General features: G+C 42.7%; 1 protein-coding gene across 2 annotated transcripts; it reads right to left on the bottom strand.

The window, feature by feature from the left end:
- Positions 1-69: 69 nt before the first annotated feature.
- On the bottom strand, positions 70-13,309 carry LOC127618947 (rac GTPase-activating protein 1-like). Of its 2 annotated transcripts, none has more exons than XM_052091650.1 (17): positions 13,196-13,309; positions 12,191-12,278; positions 11,843-12,045; positions 11,463-11,605; positions 10,546-10,615; positions 10,073-10,126; positions 9,911-9,988; positions 8,085-8,202; positions 6,690-6,841; positions 5,269-5,433; positions 5,008-5,103; positions 3,877-4,075; positions 3,682-3,787; positions 3,337-3,469; positions 1,921-2,050; positions 1,713-1,824; positions 70-1,466 (listed from the first exon to the last, which is right to left on the bottom strand). In XM_052091650.1, the coding sequence occupies exons 2-17, from the start codon at positions 12,273-12,275 to the stop codon at positions 1,391-1,393; spliced, it is 1,920 nt and encodes a 639-aa protein (XP_051947610.1). In that variant the 5' UTR covers positions 12,276-12,278; positions 13,196-13,309; the 3' UTR covers positions 70-1,390. The 2 variants fall into 2 exon arrangements, with proteins under 2 accessions (XP_051947610.1, XP_051947611.1); XM_052091651.1 differs by having other exon boundaries at positions 6,690-6,838.
- Positions 13,310-19,874: the final 6,565 nt, after the last annotated feature.

The following is a 19,874-nucleotide window of genomic DNA, read 5'->3' as shown; positions in this document are numbered from 1 at the left end:
CCTTTTATACATTAAAGCTACAATTGCAGTTATAAGCCTCAATGACTTGATATCTATTACTTCTTCCCTTTATCCATTAATTCATCAACCCAATCTTCTAACATTGGGCAAACTTTGTGTCTCAGTTATTTTGTATTGTACTTTAAATGTGAACATTTGTTGGACTGCACAGATGATATTGCTTCAATCTACCTTTAAACCCCAAATGCATTTCATTTTGAAAAACACTGACTCAAATCACTTGCAAAAATTATTGTATTTTACAAACAGCACAAGTCTTACAAAAGTATCACACCACTCAAGATGAAGTTATTGGAATTGCTAAATCAGCCCCAATCAATGTTCCACTTGGTTACAGGTTGTCATTTTTAAACAATAAAAATACTTGACAGGTCTGTGCTGCATACAACTACTGGTCAGTTTCCACTGTTCCCTTCTGGAGTTGTTCTGCTGAAAGGAAATTACTTAATACAATGAAAATCTTCCAGTCAGTATACGTTTTACAAATTGGACAAAGTATATGAAGTCCTTAATGATAAAGTCATTTCACAGAGGACACCATATTTTGTTTCTAATTTAAATATGGTAGCTTTGAATACAATAAAACGGCGCTCAAAACAGCATATTGACAAATTAAGGTAATAAAAGCCAAATCTACGAAAATATGGGCATTTACGATCAAAAACATAATCATGAAGCTGAAAGATGAAAATAAAGTAAAAATATAAAGCCCAATCACAACAACCAATAGTGTTTTTGCATACCACTTGCATAGTAATAAACCTTCAATTTTTTCATACGATCCTGAATCACTACTCTCTCAAATCTCAGAGGGCTCAAAGCGCAAGTATATATAAAACAAATTAATTGTTCAATTTCCACATTCTAATTCTATATTACATCAAACATGAAATGAGTTTAAAACAGAGTTCTAAAATACCTAAATCTGATGGGACACTATGGCCTTGAACCCTCGAAGATGTTGAGATTCAGCTTGTGGATTCATGTAAAGCACAAGATTACAGTTGCAGATTACACTACATACAAAATATTTTACATAGTATAATCATATTTTTGTTCTGTCAGGTTTGGGTTTCTTGACAAAGAACTCCCAAACTAACATGGTTCCTGTTGCTATTTTTACGAGGATTAATGGACTGTTGGAAAAGCTTGTATCAGTCCATCCCTTTGGTTGAGGATGTTAACAGTACATTAAAAAATTTAAAAAGTGAATTAAATACAAAATGTTACTAGAAAATACTGAACAGATAAAAAGGAGTGTTAAAATGGTTGGAAGCCATTATTGGAGGACAAATCAAATTAAGTAGGATAATGTTATAAATTGCAGCTGTTTCCCAATAAAAGGCATGAGAAATAAATCGCTTCATGGCTACTTCAGAAGAGGCGAAGCAAAGAAGCTCCCCTGGCGAGGGACACCAACTGCAGCTCTGCTCCTGCTAGCAAACCTGAAAACAGGGACGGATGTTCAAAATGGTTAGCTCGCCACTCATCAAACAGAAGGTAAACATCCGGCTTGCCCAAAATCTTGCAAGAGTCACATGCAACATTCACACACCGTGTTTACTTAGTCCCACAGAAACCCTCTGCCAAGCTCGAACCTTAACCCTACCACTAAATAAAAATCCTAACCGTAGTAACAGTAAAGACTCTTGTGACACTTAGAGCAGTAAACATCCGTGGGCTGTACATACTTTGGAGTGATTGCGTTGAGAGTTGCGTTTTTCATGCGTTGGGAGAGAGAGCTGGATGACGGGGTCTTGCTCATCTGCTGGTCTGGGGTCGTGAGGGGCCCAAACATACTCGCTACAGCACAGAGAAAACATCATAGCTTGTTATTCAAATCAATTAAGGGGAGGTTATAAAAAGTTAAACTTTAACATTTGGATGTGAAATTCCTACTTTTTTGATCAGGAGTGGCATGGACATTGGAGTTTTCAATAATCATGTGATCATTGTGAGCCTGGTCGTTGTCGCTGATCATGAACTGGCTCCAGTACTCCACTGGCAGACCCAATAGACGCTCAACCACCTGAAAACAATTGAGCATTTTACTTAAACATTACAAAAAACTAGAGGTTGAACGATAGTGGATTTTGCCGAAAGGATAACTAAGGTGGTGGAAAAGGCAGATTACCAATATAATCGGCCTATGGTTTTTAGAAATCGATTTATTGTTGTCAAAAAACGAATTTGGCAAATGTTTTTTCTGATAACCAATAGTTCAAAAAAAAAAAAAAACTATCAGCACTGATTAATTAGTAAAACCAATATATATCTGCCTACCTCTAGAGTAAACTACTTATGGGGCTTTTCCACTGCACGGAACAACTCAACTCGCTTTTTTGGGGGTTTTCCACTGTGGATAGTAGCTGGTACTTTTTTTAGTACCACCTCGGTCGAGGTTCCAAGCAAGCCGAGGCGATACTAAATGTAATGTCAAAATCCTGCAGATGACTGATTGGTCAGAGAGAATGGTCACTACCAGCATCACTGGAATTCCGACATGCAACATCAACAGTGATAGCAGTATCAATTGTTCACGCGACTTTCGGATTGTGAAAAAATAAGTGGATGTGTGCAAAAACACGACCACGCCGTATTCAATAAACGAGGTGCAGACGGTCCACTCGTTAGCGATGAGCAAAACAAAAAGTCTTTCAGGAAGTGTATCAGTGGTTGGCCGCACACGGCTACCCCCGGACCTACCAACAGTGTAGGGAAAAATAAAAATGTGACAACAGAACCATCAAGGAAAATTGGAAGTGGTTCGACCAAATGGACGCTATCTAAACTGGCGAGTGGAAATGCAAGCTCAGAAAAAGCGAGTTGAGTCGAACCGTAACATGCAGTGGAAAAGTATTTCTACCAAAAAAACCCAACATAAAATATCTACAGAGGATTGACTGGATCAAGAAATCTGGGTGTTCATGTTAATAGAATGGACCAGCGCAGTAAGCTATGCGTAGCTTCTATATGACGGGGGGTTGGAGAGGAGGAGTTGAATAAGAGGGATTGGTGACAACAACTGAAAATAAAACTTGTTTCTGAGGCAGACAAAGTTATTCCATTTTGATGAAAGATTACAAATTTTTTTTATTTGGAATAAATTGTTCACCATAAGACCACGAACTGCATTAAGAAAGTACATTTAATTTCTAGTTGACTTTAAACAGAGCTTTTCAGCATCACATCAAAAAGACTGTCAGCTAAATAGTTGTAGCTCCACTAATATATATATATATATATAAACATTTAAAAGGCTTCGCAAACTAGAAAAACAAATGTAAAAAAATACAATTTGCCATGGGCACTTACTTTTGGCTGGCGTTTTGTGTCCTGCAGCATGGTCATTGGATCTGGGTCTGGCACGGCATGCCCCACTATTGTAGGTCCAAACACTCGAGCCAGATTGAAGATGTCCATCTTTGTGTCTGTGCTCTGGGCCACTCTGAAGATACCAGTCAAGATCAGTAACTTTCAAGTTCAATGTACTCAGTCTCATTGCTTAAATTCCTTACCATGAAAAGTGCTGACTTTTAAATATCGGGTCAATCTGGCTTTTGCAATTAACAACTTTTGGCAAGTAGCACAGGTAACAAAGCAGACAAGGGAACCAAGATAGCTGAACTAGGTTCTGCAGAGACAAAGTTTGCCATTTACCTCTGCAAGTGGATGACGAGGAAGGCCAAAGTATCTCTGTTGGGCTGCGGCAGATCACTGATGTTCTGATACATCAACGCAATGCTGTTGTCATCATCGGCCAGCTCTATGAGAACAGGGTGACTAGTTATGGTTTATTGTACTTGGGAAAAATGTGGCATCTTTAAAAAAGTACTATCATAGACCAGCACAAACCTGCAGCATCCATAAAGGCATGGTTGAGACGGAAGGTTAGCAGGGGCTCTTTGAGGTTCCTCAAGAAGTCTTTGAGGAGACCAGTGATGGCATGTATGTCTTCCACCTTGCTAAGCAGAGGAATGGCCTTTCCACGCAGGAATTTCTCTTTCAGTTCCTTTACAACTCGATCAGAGCCAGAAAGTCGATACAGCCCAGTCTACGAAATCGATACACAGGTAATTAGAACACAGGGGACACACTTTACTGAGTTTTGTATTTTTCCCTTTCACCTTTTTGAGCTTGACGGGCCAAAGTAAACATTCACTATCATTATATAGCAAAAAGCTGTGAAGTCTTTTCACATTTTTCATTATGTATTACATGGAAGAAAGAAACTTGTATCGGTTCAACCGATTATTCAGTGCCAAAATTTGCTTTTGGGAACTATCAGTTATCTGCAAAAATGTATGCCAATATTTGCTAATAATATATATATTTTTTTATTCTACACTTATACCAACTTGGTTCTACAGAATAACAGGCTCCACAAGCCACGTGATAAAATGTGCAGATTGACGGTCTCAGACATTGGAGGCAACTGAGATTCGTCATCCGCCACACGGATTGAGGCGAGTCACTATGCCAAAACGAGGTCTTAAGAGCGCATTGGGGAATTCCAAATTGGGGAGAAAAATCCCCCCAAAAGTATAATAATTTTAAAAAATTATGTGGTGAAATCCAGAATTTTAGGCTAATTTATAGAGAAAAGTCCTCCAACAATTTTCTGGTTATAAGTTAGATTTTGGTATTGCATTTGAGATATTATAAATTTTGGACACTTGTAGCCTCTATGTCTGTGCCCTTCATAGTATGGAATGACTAAGATTATTTTTTATTATCTAATAAATAGATTTTTAAAATGATCAGCTGATTAACTCTATCAGCCTTTTCCACCACCTTTGTTATCGTTTATGGAAAAATCCACTATTGCTCAACCTCTAGTTTAGAGTGAAATAAGGGTGAGTAAATACTGAAAATATTATTTTTGGGGGGGAAATATTCCTTTACTGTCCTATGCTCTATTATATAAAAGGTAATCATTATTTTTCTTGTTTCAAGGCCAAAAATATGCTGAATTCAGCCACTCACCTCATGTAGGCCTCTCTGCTCAATCTCATTAACGCAGTGCACCACCAGTGAAGGGATCATGGGAGAGGTGCTGGACACGTAATTTGCCAGGGTGCCCTAAGAACACCACACCAGAATCAGGGAACCAGTTTGACACATTGAAATAAATCCAACATTAGCCTTTTACCTTAACATCAATAATCAGCACAGAATACAGAACAAGAGCTCTGACAAACACTCAATTGCTTAAAATGCAACCATGTCAAAACTTCATAAAGTCACCTCTCCGATTTTGACTGGAGTTCCAGCCATACTTGGAATACAAGGCAGAGGGCAGCGTTCACGACACTCAGGGTGGGCCACAACACGGCAGTCCCTGCACTTCAGAGAAATCTTCCCAAATTTGATCCTTTTACCACATGGCACACAAGACTCTGGCTTGATCACCTGAGAAAAAAGAGAGCCTTTAAATATAGGCAAATTGCATCTATAATTTTTCTTCAGGCCATCTGAAGGAACTTCTTTTTGCCCAATTGGTGCCAGTGCTGCGGTCACAACATTTTACATTCAATGACCTTGTAAATGTGTTTTTATATCTTGAAAATTAAAAACATTGGCTTTCTGTGAATTCATTGAATGTTGATTCTGATTTAAGCTTTTAAACTGATAATCAAGGTGAAACTGGCTGAGACAGATGAGGTTTTGTTGAAATTTAGAGAGCATTGGTTCCCAAATATATATATTTTTTTAAACTGAGGCACCCCTTTATAGAATTTTTTCCTCCACAGCACCCCAACCACAACAAAAATATGCAATTCAAGACACACCTTTATTTAAAAAGTTTAATAGTGATATAAATATTAACAAATTAAATTAATGTAGCCTTCAAGTGTTTCTCCTAAACATCGCTTCATGTTTTTATAATAATTATTCAAGAGCTAGTAATAAAATAGAGAATAGTAAGTGTTTTAGAAACAGCAGCAATTAATCATTTAAAATTGTGATATGAAAACAAAAAAAGTAATTAAATGAAAAATAATACAAACTTAAATTTTGGGCTTAAAGCTTCTGAAGTTATCCAGCTAAGGACAGTGACTGCTTTTCACTTTTTCTTGTCATTATTGGTTTTTTATTAATAGGCTTATTAAAGCACATCTATTATGCTGCATTTACAAATCACACTGATCGGACATTTTTATGTATAAGATTTCTGTCCTGTCTGCATCACATGATACATTAATGGCTTGCATTAATATAGGGCCAAGACGGCACAGATTTTTTTCCCATCTGTTAACACTCTCGTAATTCATTAACGTCTGCTGCGTTCAGTACAGGAAACGAGCACTCTATACAGAGCACATGCACATGTAACAAGCTGCCGGCTGTAGACAAACAGCCCGCAGAAACAGGATTGAATCTGTACTCGGTATTGCTGGTACTTTTAACAGGTGGCTATTAAAATATTAAACCAAGCAGAAATTTCGTGGCATCCCTAGCCAGTCCTGGCGGTACTAGCCTGCCATTGGGAGCAACTTGGGGTTCAGTATCTTGCCCAAGGACACTTCGGCATGTAGAGTCATGTGGGCAAGGAATCGACCCACCAACCCTGCGATTAGTTGCCAACCCGCTTTACCACCTGAGCCACAGCCACCCCATATAGAGCAATGTAAAACAGAAAAGTGTATAGTCACAGCACATCATACCGTTTTGGAGACAAACTCATGCAGACGGAAGCCTCCGTTGCCCTGGGGAGTGCTGGGCTCTGCCTTATAACCTCCATCGGGCTGACAGGGCTGCTTGAACACATCCATTGATTGAACAGAATCAGTGTCAGCGGTGTCCCACTCCAGACCTGCTAAAGAACAAAGAGAGAAAACATTGCTTAGTACTGCAAAGGCATGGGCAGTTTAAGAGAAACAACAGTAAAACAGTGTGCAAAGCAGTCCACTCCCAACATTTTTTTAAGAGTTGGTTTGGAGATTCAACAAAGGATTTATTTAAAACACCCAAACTTGGGATGGGCAAAATTTTTTATTGAAATTATTTTCATAATCGACTAGTGAAGCATAATAATGTCTAATTAGGCTCCGTTATGTTCACGTGACCCCTATCAGACACATTTAAGAGTAATATATACTAAGCGCTTCAACATGGTGACTAGTGGTAGACCAATATATCGGTCAAGCCGATTAATCCGAATGAATATTTGTCCATTTTGCCAATCAGTGTTTGTTTAACTTTAGAAGTTTTTTGCACATCTGATTTGCTGTTGTTAAATTGTATTTCAGCATTTATCGGCCATCCTGCTATCAAGATATCGGTATCGGCTATTGAAAAGCCCATATTGATTGACCACTAATGGATATTCAACCAATAAATAGGCTAAATAACTATAACATATTATTGCAAAAAACTATCAAAGTAAAAAAAATAATAATAATTCTTATACACATCCTGAACACAGAATGACATGCTTCAACATATTTCAGGGCAATCCTCGCTACACATTCAGAAGTGCAAGATATTGTGGGTAAACATCCAGTTCACGAAAGCAAGCACTTTAAACCTTTTTTACGGCAACTACAAGCAGTGTCAGACAGGATCAGCAAAAACTGTCATCTCTCCCGAATCAATAATGGGAATATTACTCACAGCAGAGTATTTAACATCAGACAGTGATCGTCTTGAAATGTATTGTTGATGCAGCACTTTGCTTTAATAACAGCACTACCACACCACTAAAAATATGAATGTTAGTAGTTGACCCGATTAATCGACTAGTCAGTTGTTAGAGGTCTAGTCGATTAGTTGACCCCCCCCCCCACTTCTCGCACTTCCATACTGCAAACCACTTTCAAATGGTTCAAGTTAATCTTTGACACTGTTAAATGCAACAAAGCCTTTTTCTTTTCTTTCTGCAATCTCATATCATGGCTCCCTTCAATGCATATTTATAAGCACACACACAGTAGCCTGTGCATAATTCTTCAGTCAATAACAAAAATCACACAATCAATGACTCTGCCCTTTAGAATAATTTAACTTCTCCAGCTCTCTCACAAGAGAATAATTAGTTTGCAGTACTGAAGTAAGCTTACCGGTCTTTCGCCTGCTCCTGGTCCAGTAGGGAACAGCTTCCACTGTGGTAACAGCCTCAATGGGTCCTCCATTCGTGGGCACGGTCACTGTGGTCTTTGCCACCAGAGATTCATTACCCTGATAATAATGTATTAATTGTAAAACAATTTATAACCAATCATTTAAGAAAGACACAGGGTGGTATAAATAATGGCTGGGTGGCATTTAAAATTTCCATTAAATATTGGCAGTGATTTTGCTGGCAATGTAAAACAGTCATGATTTAATGTGCTTTTTATTTGACCATTAATTTTCCAGAAAACTGCATCATCAGATTAGATTAATGATTCTTCCTTGTCTGGCGACAGTTGAGTACGAGTGCGTTTACATGTTCAATCTTACACCGATTATTCTTACTACGACAGTGAATACGGTCAAGTAAACACATTAAACAAGGTTCTTTTATCAGAGTACGGTCATAAACTGTTTAAGCGGAAAAACGAGCAAAAGATATAGATTTTTGCAAATTTCGCGTTGCGAGTAAACACCTTTACCGGCATTCCTACCAGCTTATCCAGAGTGTTGTTCACATGCCACTTTACATTTTGATGCCAAAAGCTAAGAATAAAACAATGATTTGTCATGTAAACACTCGTTTATGTTGTCATTACTTTAAAGGGATAGTTCACCCAAAAATGAAAATTCTCTCATCATTAACTTACCCTCATGCCATCCTAGATGTGTAAGACTTTCTTTTTCTGCAGAACACAAAGACTTTTAGAAGAATATCTCTGCTCTATAGGTCGATATAATGCAAGTGAATTGTGACCAGAACTTTCGAGCTCCAAAAATCCCATTAAGGAAGCATAACAGTAATCCATATGACTCCAGTGGTTAAATCTATGTCTTCTGAAGCAATGCATTGATTTTGGGTGAGAAACAGATACATTTTTCAAACTTGTTTAACTATAAATCTCCACTTTCACATTCTAACAAGAGCTGCCTTTATGGGGTTTTTGGCACTTAATAGGTTTGGCCACCATTCACTTGCATTAAAATCACCAAGATTGGAGACATTCTTTTAAAAAGCTTTGTTGTGCAGAAGAAAGAAGTCATCTTACACAGATGGGATTATATGGCGGCGAGTAAATGTGAATTTTCAGTTATGGGTGAACTATTCCTTTAACTGATCTGTGGTAGTTATCAGCATATATTGGTGTGCATGTAATGACAGATGTTCTGTTTGATTAATTGAATGACGATTGGTGAACGGATTCATTTGCGACACATTTTCACAGAAGATGCTGCATGGCATTTTGCCATATATTTTAGTATAATTTATACTGTTTATCGTTATGTATTGTAATATTGGTACATATAAATTAAAAGGACTGCATTTTCCATTAATTTGTTGAAAATGAAAAACAAGCTTTGATTGTGATTAACTAGATATTTACTGCATTTTACTTCTTGCTTTAAACATTTTGAATCCACTTTGAGCCATTTCAGAGCAAGTCCATAAATATTAAGAAATATACACAACATCTTCAAAAAGGGTACAGAAAAATGTTGACATGCAATTTTTAGCTGCATCAGCCAGACTTGATATCAAACGGAACATCAAAGTATTGAGAACAGATAAAACTTACTTATTTCCACACTTAAAGTGGCTGCAGAGAGCACAGTGGAATAAGTTTGAGAAGTTGACCATTCACCAAGCAACTGAATTAGTTTTTTTTTTTACTCATAATGCCTACATTAAAACCCAGTAGAGGGCTTTCACCCTGAAGATACTCAATCCCTAATATTAAGCAGTCGGTCATCTCCTTATGTAAACTGCTCTTACTTTCTCAGAAGTGCGGCCGGTGGAACGGGATCTCTTGGCAGCAGCCGGGGGACCTTCTGTATGGTTTCGGGAGGAGCGCTATATTGGGGTAGAATAAATTATCATACATCGATTCAATTTTGGGATTAGTTTGTTTAAACGTGGCATTGTTGGTAAACTTACTCTCTTTTGTCGTTTCTTGAGACGAATGGTCCTGATTGCAGAAGAGTCCCAGTCCTAAATTAAAACCAGCACAAAAGAAATCAATAAACTGAGGCTAACACAATAAAATTCAAACACTGAATTGACTTTCTTTAAAGGCAACATAAAATAAAAAAATGACCCCTTTCTTAAAACACATTCCTGGTTTTATTTCAAATGATTCATCACTACACATTATCCCAGAGGAAGAAAAGGTTGCCTTTGTACACTTTCTTCAAAATGTAATAATTTGTTTTGCCTCCAAAATAACTTCCGTTGCCAAGCTCTGTTATTTTCAGACCCCTCCCTATTCTATGGATACAATTTTTGGAATATTCTGTTTCATTCATAAATACAACACATGTTGACTTTAAAAGGTTTCACCCTCTCCTAACTATGTTTGACAAATGAAAATTATTCCTATCTTTTCAAACAAGGAAAAAAGGGAGGCATACCAAGGAATCATCAGTTTTATCATAACTGATGTCTGACAGGATGGAGGCCGATTCATCAATGGTGGTCAGTCTGGAAGAAACCAATTTTGAAAACAAAATTAAAGGAATAATTCACACAAAATGAAAATTCTCCAATCATTGACCCTCATACCATCCGAGAAAATGACTTTCTTCTGCAGAACACAAAGATTTGTATTAGATATCTCAGCGCTGAAAGTTCACAATGCAAAGTGAATGCTACCCAACACTTTCAAGCTCCAAACAACACATCAAGGCAGTATAAACCTAATCCTTAAGACTTCAGTGGTTTAATCCATGTCTTCTGAAGTTCTTGAATCAAGATTTCAAGCTCAATTACATTTCCTAGCGCCATTGAGCGCTCTGCACATGCTTCTAGTGCTGGGAAGTGTAATTGAGCTTGAAATCATGATCACCAAGGAGACTGATGTCAAGATTTATTGTGAAAATTTTTATTTCTTCTGTTCTCACACAAAATCCATTGGACCGCTTTAGAAGACATGGATTAAACCACTGGAGTCAAATATTACATTTATGCTGCCTTTATGCTTTTTGGAGCTTCAAAGTTTTGGTCACCATTCACTTGGTCCTACAGAGATGAGATATTCTTCCAAAAATCTTTGTGCCCTGCAGAAGAAATTCATACACATCTGTGATGGCATGGGGATGAGTAAATTGAGAGAATTTAAATTTTTGGGTGAACTATCCCTTTAAGGCAAGACAAGTATTTATTTCACAGCAGTAAGCAACATAATTTAGTCATGAAAATGTACTAATTATCTTGTCTTTTATCAGATTAATGTCTTTTCAGAGAAGATCCTGTAAGTGAAAGATGCTTTATGACTGTTTTGAGATAAAGCAATTATGGTAAAAACAATACTGTGGAGGCCTTCTCTCACCGTCGGCTAGTGTTGAGGTTTGAGTGATTCTGGGAACGGGCATTCAGAAAGGCCAGGGCCGAACGTTGCTCCTCATTTAATTTGATGCTGTTACCTGAACCTTCTGACACCAGCAGCTCCCGGATTAGCTGGATCTGACGATCCTGCAGAGAGGGACATGGAAATGTCAGGTTATATCCAATCAATGCCAAAATGTCAGCCTCTTTTCATACAGTGAAAGTGAATGAGTGACTAAGAATGTCAGTACTTAACATTCTTCTTTTGTATTTCATTGAATAAAAAAGGAAACCATACCAGGTTTGGAACAACATGATGAGTTTGGAGAGTACACGACAACAGAACTTTCTTTTTAGGTTCCAAATCAAATATGGACTACTAACCAGTTTCGCACAATCAGCCTCAGCTTTCTGTCTCCGACGGATCTCTATGTCCACTTGGTTCCGGGCATGTTTGAGCTTGACCTCCAGTGCCCCTCTTTCAGTCTCGGCCTTGGTGAGAAACTCTTTACATGTGTTCAGCTCCTGCTCGAGTCGCAGCCATCTGCGACGAGAGTCCTCAAAGTTCAGGGCCATCTGAATGAACTCTGACAATGAGACAAAACCACATGTTAGTGGATATTCAAAACAAGGGGGACTGATTTCAGACATTATAGTACAACAGCAGGCATTTACTTATGTTTAAGCAAGAATGGCATTAAAAAGTTCAGACCACAGAAGGTAGATACTTACGGGGCTCAATGCTCTCACTGAGGACCTCAACCTGCGACTGCAGATTTTCAAAAACGCTGTAAATATTCAGCACAGCAGTCTCCATCTCCTGCATCACAGAACAATATAAACCATATATACACAACTTCAAATAATGAGAAAGGATAATTAAACCTATTTAGCTGCCAGCAACTAATTTGTCAACTGCAGTAAACATAGGTGATAGAAAATCATAAGTGTTTGGACATTTTGAAATTATTGGCATTTGCCGATGGCTGATTAACAGAAGTGTATATTTATTTAGTGTTCGTTTTGAATTTTCAGTATGTTTGGTGTAAAACAAAACATTTTAAGTATGTTTGGTGTTTGTTTTCCAAGCAATTTGACGTATATCTAATTTACCATGCATTTATCAGGATTACATCGGTCACCCTGCTCTCTAAATATCGGTATCGGCCATTGTAGGGGAGGAGACAACAAAAACAACAACATTGGTTTCCCACTAGTATACTTTTGTTAATATCTATGATCCTAAACATGCCAATGTTATAAGTTCTAAAGAAGACATCCGGGGCTTTTATGACACGCCAAATGTTTGGGGGCGTGGCCAATATGGTAATATGAATATGTAAAATCCGCTAACGTAAAATTATGAATGCAATAAAATAGAATTATGAATAACAACAAAATATACATACAATATCTACACACACAAAAAAAAAAAAAAAAAAAAAAAAGCTGCAATACAATTAATTGAAAAATCGCATGGCTAAACCCATTTTTGGGGTGTTCGTAAGACGGCAGAGTCAGACAACATCAGTCCCTAAATTTACCTCAGTATGTTCAATGGTGAACAACAACGATTTCTATTATTGAGATATCGTATTAGCGATAAACATGAGCATTCGTTACTTTGTGTTCACTGCGTTACCTCAGCATGGCAACCAGATAAACAACTCGTCATTCAACACAAAAACATTTCATAAAAAGTTTAATAAAAGCAAACTACCGTGTAATGCCACTTACAGTTGTGTGTAGATGTTCAGCCTTGTGTGTGAAACGATGTGATTGAAGATAATATCTTGAAAATAAAATTTCTCAAGTGAGAACAGCACCACACCGGTCTATCCGACAAGGTTTATCCGGATGTGTTGCGTTTCAAATTTACCCGCCGGCCAATCATCATCACCCTGGCGTGATGACGTAGCCGGAGTTTGCGATACGCTGCTGGAAATTTTAAAAGTGCCCGATCTTATTTTCAGGTAACCTGTGGACGTTTTTCATACGCCCTCTCCTCCTGTGCATATGTCGTTTGACCGTTATTGAAGCTTTCAATATGTTTCGTAAAAACAATGCAACTATAACGGTAACAAAATAGTAATAAGACCATACTTAAAAACAATACTGTTGGTATTCTAGTCACAGTAACATCAGTTTTGGAGCTTCTTGATCAGTCCAAAATAATTAAAATAAAACAGCCATCTTTGAAACTCTAAACGTAATTTTTTTTCTTATTCTTTTTTTGTTTTCTGTTTGAATTTAATGGAATAGGTCGACCAAAAAAATAATTTATCTCATCATTTACTGCAGATGTGTAGAATTTATTTCTTCTGCAGAACCCAAATGAAGATTTTTGAAGAAAATCTCAGTTCCCTTTCGAGAGGTCTCTCCTATTGCGTAAGTAGCTTACGCTATGGGAAAACTCAGTTTCTCGAGAAATATTGAAGTCTTTATGTAAAACGCATTGCAGCTGCGCAGCAGACAGCAATGAGCGAGGCAGCTCGGTCATTGGCTGTGCTGCGGCAACTTGCTCGAACCAATGACGGGGCGACTCTGAACGCGCGACCAATGAGCGCGCTACGCACGCGCCAGAGCTCCGCCAAGATGGGCGTGGCTAAGGCTATATATTAGGCTCCGTCATGAGAGTTCTTTAGATTTAATCTCCTTCAGCAAAGACCTTCTTCGCTGGATCCTCCGGATTATTGGAGTCTTTTCACCGCCGTCGACAAACCTACAGCAGGACTGTTACGAGGACGCCGGCGCCTTCAGTCGCTTTCAAAGCTTTCTGCTATGCCTATCCGGCGCAGCATCACCTTGATATCCTTTTACTAAAAGCTACTTTGCAAGTGTTCGCTTCTGCAACGCTTTTTGTCCTTTAGTGAAAGAGCAAATTCGAGGCGTTGTTTCAAATGCCTTCGACCTGCGCCGCGGCAGAGGCCCTCTTCCTGACGGGGACCATCACATTTTCTGCGCCGCTGCCTGGGACCTGACCACGCAGAAGCTGCTCTCACTGAGGCGGATGCCCCGAATGTGACTCCCTGGCCTCACCGAAGCTGCGCCGCTTTGCTGCCTCGCCGAACGAGCCTGCTACCACCGTGCTGCCATCCCTCTGTTCGAGCCGCAAGAAGAAAGCGCCGCCACGGAGGCTGCCAGAGCACGCGGACTTCAGTGACGCCACGCCGGGCCAGTCCCGAGGACTCCCTGCCGCCAGTTCAATTCACGCAGGCAGACCAGCACCCCTCCAGAGCGGTGGGTCTCGCCTCGCTCGGGCGCCAGGGGACGACGGTGAAAAGGATGACAGCCTTCCATTGACGCCGCATCCGACGACTGGCCGGGCTCGCCTTCGACCCCGCGTCGCCGACATTAGCGGACACGCAGCAGGGGCACCAGCATGGACTCAGAGATCGTCCGCGATCCTGTCTAAAGCCGTGGAAGACCTCGAGCTCGACTGGTCTTCTCCGAAGAACCCACCACGAGCCGGCTGGATCGAGTGGTTCCTGCAGGCGCCGGCAGGCCCCTCGACAGAGACCCTCCCCTTTCTTCCCCGGTTCACGACTGAACTCACAAAGTCGTGGAAAGCCCCACGACTCTGCTCGCCTGAAGCCTTCTTTCTCTTCCTCGCCTCCTCGGTGGACGGCGCGAGAGAAAGAGGCTACGAGGGAACCCCCACTCGAGGAGGCTATGGCCAACCATCTGTGCCCACCCTCCACCGCTGGATGGAAAGCCAAAGCTTTCATCCCTCGAGCCCTGCCGATCTACCTCAGCTCTCGCCGGTCACGCGATACGCCGCCGCCAAGCTGTGTCAGCGCTTCATTCCATGGCTGTTCTGCAGGTCTATCAGGCCAAACTTCTCCGCACCATGGACGCAGTCTGGACCTGAACCTGAGGCTTTCAGGACCCGCGCAGCGCCACTGATGTAGCCCTGCGAGCCACAAAGGCCACCGCCCAATCCATCGGCCGGGCCATGGCTAACCTGACTGTCCTTGAGCGCCATCTGTGGCTGACGCTAACAGAAATGAAGGACGCGGATAAGGCGCCATTCCTCGACGCCTATCGCCCAAGCCGCCTGTTCGACCGGGCGGTAAGAGAGTTCGCTGAACGCTTCACTGAAGCCCGGAAGAATTCGCAGGCTATGCGCCACTTCCTGCCCAAGCGCTCCAGCTCGCCACAGAGCCGCCAGAGACCGCCTCAGCTGCAGCAGCGAGCCAGGGTGGCGCCTCCGCCTCCCAGCCCAGACCTGAAACGGACGCCGACGCCGCCGCGTCCGCTAATCAAAGCAGCCGCCTGAGCGACGGGACCTCGCCCAAGATCGTGCTGAACCCGAGCCTCATAAGTCTTCCTAGCCATAGGAAGAAAAGAGAGAGTGCGTGTCTCGCAAAAGCCGGACCACTCTCTCCAAAACGTGTAAAACATTACCCAGTCCCCTTACAGGCGGCTGGAAATGTCTGTACAGCAGTCAATGGGCCAGTCACAGAACTCGCTCACCTGCAATCAAACTCCGCTTTAACGGCAACACACAGAAATCACAAAAGAGTCATTTTCTGCCTGTGTCACTAAGGGGTCACGTGTCCACACTAAAGTGCGATTCCCACATATCAATACTGTCCAAACAGTGCCGAATACTTCCCCAGCTCAAGCTGGACGCTCCATAAATGTGGATCGTGTGCCTATTGTCATGTATGCACCACTACACACAAGCACTGTTCCCACAGTTATAAACACTTCCCCAGTAAAAGCGGAAATACTATAAAGGTAGCGTGCGTGCTGCTGTCATGCATGCACCCCTACACACAAACACTGTATGCATGCCCAAAACCCCCGCCATGAAGCCGGAGGCTTTATGAAAATGGCGCCGCGTGCCTACTACGGTATATGCACCCCCACCCATAAGCTGCCCATACAGTTTCAAACAGTTCTCTGGCTCATGCCGCGAGCATCACAGATGCGACGCATGAGCTAAGAAACTCCCCGCTAAGAACGGAAGCTTTATGAAAGTGGCGCGTGCCTATTACAATGTATGCACCCCCACCCGTAAACACTGTCTATACAGTTTCAAACATTTCTCCAGCTCATGCTGCGAGCATTACGGAGATAGCTGCGTGCCTGTAATCTCACACGCACCCCTGCACTCGGCACTCAACAAAGCTGCTCAGCGCCTCACGCTTCTGAGAGCTGTAAGCTCAGTGTTAGCACAAGGCAATTCACCGGCAGGGCCCATACGCCACTGCGACACGCTTCCAGCCAGCATTCAGCCCATATCTGTGCGAGCAAAAGCCTGGGAAAAAATCCCTGACATGCCGAAATGGGTTTTGAACATAATAAAACACGGTTACTCGCTTCAATTCGCCAAGAGACCACCCCGCTTTCAGCGGTGGTCGAGACGAAAGTGAGGAAAGATGTTTCACATGTTCTACGCACCGAGGTGCTCAAACTGATAGAGAAGGGCTTATAGAAACTGTTCCTCCCTCTATGAGCTGAGGCAGGTTTTACAGCCGCTACTTTCGTCCCGAAAAGGACGGTGGCCTCCGCCCCATCCTAGATCTCAGACATCTGAACAAAGCTTTAATGATTCGGCTCGTTCAGAATGTTAACGACCAAACATATCCTCGCGCAAGTTCGCCTCGGGATTGGTTTCTATCAGTGGATTTGAAAGACGCTTACTTTCACATTCGATAGCGCTCATCACAGGCCATTTCTGAGATTCGCTGAGGGACAGTCATACCAGTACACAGTACTACCATTCGCCTATCATTGGCCCCCGTACATTCACGAAATGTATGGACGCAGCACTTTCCCCTGAGACAGCGGGAGTGCGAATACTGAATTACCTCGACGATTGGCTAATCCTAGCACAATCAGAGAGTCAGTTAACGACGCACAGATCTTGGATTATCAGCCATCTAGAATGCCTGGGTCTGAGAATCAATTTTGCAAAGAGCGTGCTATCCCCCAGCCAGAATATCTCTTTTCTGGGAATAGTGCTAGACTCAGTGCAGATGACGGCGCCTCTCATCAGAGCGCGCCGCTATTCGGCGCTTTGCAACATCATTCAGAGCGGCGCGCGTGCCTCGCCAAACGATTTCAAAGGATGCTCGGTCTCATGGCCTCGCATCAGCTGTACTCCAGCTAGGATTGTTGCACATGCGTCCTCTCCAACGCTGGCTCAAGAGCCGTGTCCCCACTCACGCTGCGGCGCCGGGCCACTTTTTAATCAGAGCGAATCACGGCTGTATAAAAGCCCTGATGCCCTGGAAGGCCGTCGACTGGTATCAAACCGGCGTGAGTCTGGGCGTGAACACACGGAGAAAAATGATCACGACAGATGCCTCCAAAATAGGATGGGGGCCCTTTACGAGGGCAGGCCTGTCTCCGGCTTTTGGTCAAACCCGAAAAGCTCTACATATAAACTGTCTGGAATGAAAGCGTCGCCTTGGCTCTCAGAGCCCTGCTTCCGTACCTGAAAACTAACACGCCCTGGTCCGAACGGACAACATGACGGTAGTATCGTATATAAATCGCCAGGGTGGACTCAGGTCGAGCTCCCTGCACTCTATGGCCAGGGAGCTCATCTTATGGTCACAGCACAACCTGCGCCGCTGAGAGCAGCGCATTTGCCAGGCGCCCTGAACCAGGGAGCGGACATGCTGTCCAGAGACAAAGTTCTCCCAGGAGAATGGTCTCTCCACCCCCTGACGGTTCAGTGGTTATGGCAAACCTTTGGCGAGGCAGAGATCGACCTCTTCGCTTCCAGGAAAATGCGCACTGCCCTCTTTTCTTCTCAAAGAGCACGGACGCCGCCCAAGTCTGGCCGAGCCGCCTCTTGTATGCTTTTCCCCGATCGCGATGCTACCTCAGGTCATCAGTCGGATCAGGGAGGTGAAATGTGCAGTGCTCCTGGTAGCCCCACTCTGGAAGAACCAGACGTGGTTTCCAGAACTGATGCAGATGATGCAATCTGCCCCATGGCCGATTCCGCTGAGGCTGGACCTCCTCAGGCAGGCCAACGGGATGATTCTTCATCCCCGCCTCGATCTGTGGGCCCTTCATGCATGGCCCCTCAATGGGTTCCAGAGAACCTCCCCAGCGGAGTGTTGAGAACCATCACTGAGGCGTGAGTGCCTCTACGAGGCTTTATATACCCAAAAGTGGAAAGTGTTCAGTGACTGGTGTGATACCAAGAGCTTGAACCCCAAATCGCAGCGAGATACCAAGTGTACTCGCTTTTTGCAAGAGCTGCTGGAGGCGGGCCGCACACCCTCCACGCCAAAGTCTATGTGGCTGCCATAGCGGCGCCACACAATCCTGATAAAGGATGCTCATTAGGGAAAAACGACCTAATCATTCGCTTTCCTAAGAGGCGCTAGGAGGATGAACCCTCCTCGCCCTCGGTACTCGATCTGGGACCTGGCCACGGTCCTGACGCACTCAAGAGTGCCCCGCTCGAACCTCTCCGAACCGCACCTTAAACAGCTCTCGCCAAAACTGCGCTCTTGCTGGCACTCGCCTCAGTCAAGAGAGTGGGCTGACCTGCACGCTGTCATCAAGCTGCTTGCTTGGAATTTGAACCTAACGACTGCAGAGTTGTCCTTAGGCCAAAGCACGGGTATATTCCTAAAGTGCTCTCCACACCCTTCAGAGTACAGGTGATATCTCTGGCAGCGCTATCGCCTCCAGCAGATCTAAAGCAACGCTAATTTACTCTGCCCGGTCAGGGCGCCAGAGTATACTTGGAACGTTCTGCCCTGCTCAGACAGACGGAACAATTATTCGTGATGCTTTGGCGTCGCACTAAAGGTCTCGCAGTTTCAAAGCAAAGAATATTGCGCTGGATAGTAGATGCTATAGCGCTGGCTTATGAAGCCAAGGGCCTTCAATGCCCCTTAGGCGCCAGAGCTCACTCTACGAGGAGCATGGCCTCCTCGTGGGCGTGGTCGAGTGGGATACCCATTGAGGATATTTGTGCGGCGGCAGGCTGGGCCTCGCTTCGACATTTATCAGTTTTTATAACCTACAGGTCCCCTCATTGCATTCCAACATTCTATCAGCCTGACTGTAGTATGGACTGGAGTACGTATATGCTGAGCATTACCTCCTCCCTTATAAGGTCCGTCTCTGACTGACTTAGAGAGTTTTTATGCATATCAGTAAATAGAAAAATCAGTACATAAGTTATGTGCTTGTGTTTTTACAATGAGCTCCCACCATGGGCCACCTTGGGCAAAGGCTCTGTATTATCCCATTATATAGCTCGCCGTTGGTCGGCTCGTTGAATAATCACTTTGCTTTAAGGCTCAGGCATCTGCCTCTGGCTTTATAGAGTGAAGTCAGCACGCACTGGCGTTTTGCATGGTGTTCCCATAGCGTAAGCTACTTACGCAATAGGAGAGACCTCTCGAAGGGAACGACTCGGTTACTAACGTAACCT

Source organism: Xyrauchen texanus, chromosome 25 (assembly GCF_025860055.1).
Source record: "Xyrauchen texanus isolate HMW12.3.18 chromosome 25, RBS_HiC_50CHRs, whole genome shotgun sequence".
Taxonomy (NCBI): domain Eukaryota; kingdom Metazoa; phylum Chordata; class Actinopteri; order Cypriniformes; family Catostomidae; genus Xyrauchen; species Xyrauchen texanus.
Note: the sequence above shows the minus strand (reverse complement) of the source record. Positions and strands in the feature narration are given on the sequence as shown.